Raw genomic sequence first — 7,020 nt, forward strand, 5'->3', positions numbered from 1 at the left:
TCCTTTCTTTGGTGAAGAAGCAGAAAAAGACCTCACAACCTGGATTATCTTCAATATTCTCAAACGAAAAATCCTCGTATTTTTACCAATGGGTTTAAAAATGAAAATTATCTGCCTTACAAATCGCTTTCTGTTGTTTTAGTCCTTCTGCACAATTCTACAGCACACAGTAACTTAAAAATCAGCCATCACAAGGCACACTGCTCTTCGCCAGCTTACTTTGCTGCCAAGCCTACCTATTCCTACAAGAAAATTGGCTACAGAACTAACAAAAGAGAACAGAGACATTCCATGAAACACAACATCTGTCTCTGTAGGCAGCAGCTGCAACACAAAGGCTTTGACAGAGGTAATTTAAAGCAGCCGTTCAGGAGAAGCTCATTTTAAAGACTGCTGGGCTTGCATCTCGCTGCAACTCTGCAGTTACTGTTACCCTTGTGCTTCATCTCTTCAGCTTTCAAATCAGGAACAAAGAGAAATATTGTTTAATAAGGCTACCTAAGCAAAAAAGAAAAAAAAATAAAACTCACATGACTTTTCCCACCTTCCTTGCCCTGCTGCTTTAACCTTTGGCAAATTTTACTCCCTCCTCATCCCAGTGCAATTTGAGCTGGCAGTTAGAGTCAGTTTTCATGACATCCTGCCTGGCCATGGTACTGAGATGTGCTTCTCAGCCTTTGCTGAAAAACTTGTACCAACATCATAAAGAGCAATTTTTGCAGGAGTATCATTTTAAAGCCTGGCTCCAAACACTGCTAAAGTATCTGAGTAATAAACTGGCAACCTAAAAGATATGTCTGAGAGATATTTACAGTTATAACTGACATAATCCATGAACAGAAAAGATGAAAAATGCGAGCACAGGAACCTTCACAGGACGAATGGGTTACATGCAGCAAACCCAGAGGACACCCGGCTACAAACCTGCCATTTGTACCTTACAAATCCATCCAGTCGTTTTGTCTCCTGTGAACTGAAAGCTCTATCAACAGCAGGAGGGAAAACAACCCAGTGTGTGCAGGAACTAAAATGAAGTCTCTAGAAAGCTGGTTTTAGCTTAAAGTTTTCCTGCCTCTAATTCTCATTTCAAAAAAAACCTAAATTAGACAAACTTCAAATTCAGTATTTAGCCTCCTTCACTATAGACACTGCCTTTAGATAGCAGAAGCAAAACATGAGATCTCTCTTGCTTCATGACTGCAATGAAAAGGATTCAATGGAGAAAGCAGGTCTAGCGGGCTACTCATCCAATTGGCTCTCTCTTTCTCTCTCTGATGTTTACATACATCAAACACAATAAAAGACTGCATATATACACTTGGATATTGCTGTACTATATAAAAATGGTATACAGAGTCATATTGCAGCTGCCCATTAGGCATCCAACTACGTGTTCTATGCAGAAGGAATAAATCCCTACCTTATCAACGCATGTTTCACTTCATTGCTTTAACACCTTTAGACTTTGTAACTTTGCTTGTGCACCGACTCCAAAGTTCTACTTAAAACACAGAAAAAAGACAAGAAAACGCGTACCTTGATCCTTAAATGTCTGTGCAATGACAATGCCATCTTCTGGAAACTTTGCAATACTGCATCCTGATGCGTAATTCACTGGAAGATACCACAAAATTGCAGTTTAAAGACTAAAAATGACACTGCCTCCCTTCCCACCGTAATTCAGTGAGCTGTTAAAACAAGCACAGAAGAAAATACTCCCAGGAACATGGCTCTGAATTTTTGTATTTTGAACAATACGTGCATTCACAGAGAAGGCATTTCTGAACACCTAAACTGAGGACACACTTTACCTGTTCTGAACATTTTTCACATACAGTCTAGGAAGGAAGTAATTTAAGCATGCTTATGAGACTCTTTTCACTGAATTTGCATGGTTCCCTTGACCTCGAGTGCTGTGTTCAGTTCTGGGCCCCTCACTAGAAGAAGGATGTTGAGATTCTGGAGCGTGTTCAGAGAAGAGCCACAAGGATGGGGAGGGCTCTGGAGAACAAGCCTGATGAGGAGCGGCTGAGGGAACTGGGCTTGTTTAGCCTGGAGAAGAGAAGGCTGAGGGGAGACCTCAGCACCACCTCCAACTGCCTCAAGGGAGGTTGTGGAGAGGTGGGTGCTGGGCTCTTCTCCCAGGTGATGGGGGATAGAACAAGGGGAAACGGCACCAAGCTGTGCCAAGGGAGGTTCAGGTCAGAGATAAGGAGGAAGTTCTTTACTGAGAGGGTCGTCAGAAGCTGGAACAGGCTGCCCAGGGAGGTGGTGGAGTCACCATCCCTGGATGTGCTTAAGGAGCGGGTAGATGAGGTACTTAAGGATATGGTTTAGGGGGTAGACAGGAACGGTTGGACGTGATGATCTCAGAGGGCTTTTCCAACCGAGCGATTCTGTGACTCTTGCTCAAACTCATTCACACATTAAACTGCTTTCTATACAACACGCTGTAGCCTGCATAGGCAATGGACTCCAGTACTCACTTTCATGACTTGCCATGGTAAAATCGCCTTCATACAGCCCATCACTAAAGGCCATATTCCAGACAGAAAGCAGATCATTGAGAGCTGGTATATTAGCACCTCCAGTATCAGGCATCCACCACTGTCTATAAAAATTACAGCATAATACAGTTTATTAGTATACAGAATATACTCCTAGAGTTTGTATAATGAAAAATCAGGTGTCTTCTCACATGCAGACTTTTTCAAAGTCACTTAAATAAGGAACTGTATCTCAGAGCCTTACTTAACTCCAGGGGCACGTGAGCAGCTGTCTCTCTCTGACATCTACGCTTCTGAACAGAAGTTAAGTAATACTAACGTAAAGTTCTCAGTGCATTCCAGTTCTGTGGAAAATTTCAATTTACTACAAAGAAATTCAGTCTTACGGTCTTTGTTTGGCTACGATGAGGCAAAAAGCATGGCCATGTAATTTCCTCTCACTTTTCTAATGAAGCAAAATGCTACTTGCTCACAAACTGCAAAGCAAATCTTGCTGGCTTAAGAGTAATACAAAATGGGCTGATAATTACAATAATTGGGAGGGTTCTCATCACCATTGGTGATAGCAGTGAATTTTCTCTTTACACAATACACTGGAATGATTTCAATAACGGGTGCACAACCTGGAGATTCTGTTGGCAACCCATATGTTTCTTTCTGTTCTGCTTCCTGAAAGTGAAAATATATCCATTTTTCTTTGTCAGTCTCCAATTTCTTACTTCTTTTCACTGTAAATGTTTTTCTAGGCTTTAAAAGAAGATTACACTACCAAGGGGACCTTTGCAGCTATGACAAAATAGGCAGCTACTCTCCTTATGCTGCAGCTTAACATCAATTTTGCTCTTCAGGTAGTCTGTTCTTACAGGTAGTGTGCAAGTGCTAAAGTACAGCATAGGGGATTTTTAGGGTACTATGTACATAAAATGTCAATTCTGGGACATTTTATTTCCCAAAGAACTGACACAAATCAGTACCTTGTGTTTTCATCGTAAAACTTGACTTTTCTCATGACGGATGTGTTGTACCAGTCACTAAACACTATAAGTGAAAGCCCTTTGTCAACATCCCTCCTCAGCTTGGTGATCTCTTCGGGAAAATACTCTTCTTCACTGTCCACCATCAGTAAAGTCCCTGTGTGTAAAAGCAAAAACCAGGCTCTTCACTGTAATGTTACCCCTGTTCGCACAGCCCAGGCAGAAGTCAGCACAAACACACATTTTCTATAATATCTGGTCCACGTGCCCTGCTCTGGCAGCTCACCTAAAGAAGTAACATTCAAGGATGGGAAACAGAAGACAATTCCGTTTACAAATGTATCCAAAAATCAGTGTGACAGCACAGTATGCTTTTCAAGGGCGTTATTTACGACTCGTGCTTGTATTGTCCCATGAACTGAATGCTCGCATACGTCAGCTGTGTATTTTGCAGTCTGGTCTCACCCAAATGCTCCATAAACTGAGCCAAACCGTGGCAGAAGACAACAATCAGGAGATTCGCAAATTCAATCCAGAGGAGCTTTTAACAAAGTCAAGAGCTGGGCTTTCCCTCTCATTATTTTCATAAGGACAGAAAACCACACTAAATCTGCTAGACTCCCAAGCAAGCTTCTGCAGAGACACTTTACACAAATAATACCAGCATATAAATAATAAATACACCCGCTGTTACATTATTTTTCTACTACTGTGAGAATTTTTCTTTGCAACCCCACAACATTTTGGCCTCCCAAAACCAGGCCATTTCAGGAAGAGGTTAACAGTATGGAGAACAGGGCAATAGACTCACGCTTACCATACTGACTTGCATCAAAACATGTAAACGGGGAACCAAGAACCTCAACAAAGTACCCCATGCTCCTTAGGTGCTGGTACATGTCCCTGAAGTTTGTGTGGATATGGTCACCGTTCCTTAGGAAAAGAGAAAAGTGTTGAAGACATTTAAATTATCTAATTACAGATTACTTCCTAGTTCCCTTTCTAAAAGGCCCATCTTTTCCAAATGATAACCTGTAGTTTTCCAAGCACCATCTCCTGTTTGCAAAATTCTTCCCAAATGACACTGGTTCCAAGTGCTACAGAGAAGAGTTAGTTACACAGTCAAAGCCAGAGGTTTGGCACGTTCCTTACAGATCACAACTCTACCTGATCGCATCGCACCTGCTGTATTAAAACCACACATTTGTCACAGGACTTCCTCCTCACAGTCAGTAAGAGCAGTTTTAACTGGAAGAAGCACACAGGACTACCTGTAAATAACTGCTGAAACTCAGCAGAGTTCCTGTCCATTTGCCACGTCAAAGCAGCTTTCCAAAAGCCTATGTCTTGGTCACTGACCCAATTAATCCTCACTTACACACTGCCGCATGATTCCTCCTACAGATGCTTTCCCCCTCCATTCTATGGAAGAAAACAGCTCAGCTGAGCCTTGCCCAGCTTCAAAGACAATCTTCCTCAACAGACAAGGGGTTTCTGCTTTAGCACGCGGTCTTTCAAATTTCTCATGTTTTTTTGATAAGTGAATGTTGAAGCGGCTAACAAAGCATCCCCCCCTTAACTTCCTGGGAGAAATTAGGGCAGAAAACACTACACTTCAAAAGCCAAACAAAAATCTCAGCGTCTTAAATGTGCATTTTAAAAGCTTTTCATCACACGTGAATAAAATCACAAAGCACACACACAAAAAAAAAATCCTGCACCAAAAGCATGCAGAGTGCAAGTACTTTTCATTGATTTCTTAGAAAATCAAATCCCACGCCACGCTGAAAAAGTCCAGAGCTCTCTGGCATTCAGTGAAGTTATCCCGTATCATTAACGCACAATCAAGAAATACTGATTGAGTAGAACCTGAGATAAATACCAATCTAACGGATCATTCTTCATCCTCAAATTATCCCTGGGGAAGTATCCTGGTGGATAACGGAGATTATGATATTGATCCCAAAGGACTCGCTTACTACGAGGTGGAGTAGGAATAATCTTCACTTTTATCGGAAGCTTCACCGTTGAAGTCTGCTCTGCACCGTTCTTAGACTGAAGGACAGAACAAACGACAGTGAAATCCTTTTTCCCCACAGGAACATTCACCAGTAACTTTGCATTGTAAAAGACAAAAAAAAATGGAGGTATCAAATCTACTTTTAGTAACCAGTACCAGGTCTGGAGACAAAGAGATGACTTCTGCCTTAAATCATCACTGTACTTTTTCTGGACTCAAGAGTTTATGCTTAGAATGTAAAAGGCTTAAATTCCGTTACACAGCTGTGATGTGGTTCAATCACTCAAAACCTTAACAACTTCGCAGGAACAATTAAGCATGGCTCTAGAGGAAATACATTTACTTTGTCAAAACACATTACTTGGAATTCACAATAAGCAAACGGAATTATGAATTTGGTCGCAAAAAGAGGTTTTCTGATTCTAACCCATATCCGATTTGCAGGTTAATCCTGCTCTCAAGATCCTTATTTGTACTCTTCAATTTCCTGATCCCAATCTAACTTATGCTTCAAATGATGGGACCAGAGTGACCCCGTTAAAAGAAGGTATTTGTGTATCAGGAAGGAGTTTTAATAATTATCAACACAGAAAAAAACCAAAACGCCCAGAACTTACTTCATTTTCTGGAGGGGATGATACTGTGATCATCACATGTCCTTGAGCAATGCCTTCCCAAGATGCTGCTTTCTTTGCTACAGAGATGGAAATTGCCAAGTATCCGGACCAAGGCCACAACACAGGGGAATAGGAGAAAGCCACTTCGATATTATCCCCATTCTGGGGGAGATAGGGTTGCCAGTCTGGCTGTGAAATGAAGCACACAGAACATTGGTAAAACGGTATTTGCAGGCGCTAATTTTTGCACACGTGGCTTTCTTCGTCTGCACAAAGAAATAACAAATCCTAGCTTTTCTGAAGATTATGTCAAATTAAAAAATGTCCCCAAAGCCCAAAAGGTTGGTGTTTTGTCAGTGAATCAGCCTAATTGTGACAGCCCTAACGATGTGGACCACAGGCTTTCCAGAGGCAGGACACTCCAAGCAGCTTTGTGGACAGCATGCTGCCTCAGTGCACCTGCTTCAATGCTTCAGAGTCCTGTGCAAAAATTTATTGGGGAGAACGTAAAACTTCCTTTTGGTAACACAGAGACCTACTGCTATAACAGATGCAGGCAAATGACGTTAGCTGTGTGTGAGAATCACTGTAAGCTAATGATACTGGATAATGGCTTCAGTGTCTTTTAATATAAGCTTAAATCTAAAACAGGCCTCAGGATTCCCACTAAAATGCTGAAGTTAAGCTCATTTACACTGGCTAGAATTTTGGGATAGGTGCCTTACGTAAGTCGCATGAATTCCCAAATCTGTTCTGCATTTAAACTTACAAAAAAAACAGGAAGAAAGATTAAAACCCTCCCGAGTCAACCAACATGCTCAAAATCACTGGTGTGAAAGAACAGGTTTGCAGCAGACCTTGGTAAGTCAATACTTTCAGGTCATTTTGACCCATGGAAGAGG

General features: G+C 41.5%; 1 protein-coding gene across 1 annotated transcript in view; it reads right to left on the reverse strand.

Moving 5' to 3' along the window:
• The window catches only part of LOC104540972 (membrane-bound transcription factor site-1 protease), a gene marked incomplete at its 5' end in the record, with an annotated part of 13,178 nt that extends 6,871 nt beyond the window's left edge, over positions 1-6,307 (reverse strand). Inside the window, 6 exons of the mRNA XM_010184904.1 lie at positions 1,537-1,614; positions 2,487-2,611; positions 3,482-3,638; positions 4,299-4,414; positions 5,364-5,536; positions 6,119-6,307. Of these exons, the coding sequence (XP_010183206.1) occupies positions 1,537-1,614; positions 2,487-2,611; positions 3,482-3,638; positions 4,299-4,414; positions 5,364-5,536; positions 6,119-6,307 (838 nt within the window). The remainder of the gene's footprint in view (positions 1-1,536; positions 1,615-2,486; positions 2,612-3,481; positions 3,639-4,298; positions 4,415-5,363; positions 5,537-6,118) is intronic.
• Between the last annotated feature and the right edge of the window lie 713 nt (positions 6,308-7,020).

This window comes from Mesitornis unicolor, unplaced genomic scaffold, assembly GCF_000695765.1.
Source record: "Mesitornis unicolor isolate BGI_N332 unplaced genomic scaffold, ASM69576v1 scaffold44585, whole genome shotgun sequence".
NCBI lineage: Eukaryota > Metazoa > Chordata > Aves > Mesitornithiformes > Mesitornithidae > Mesitornis > Mesitornis unicolor.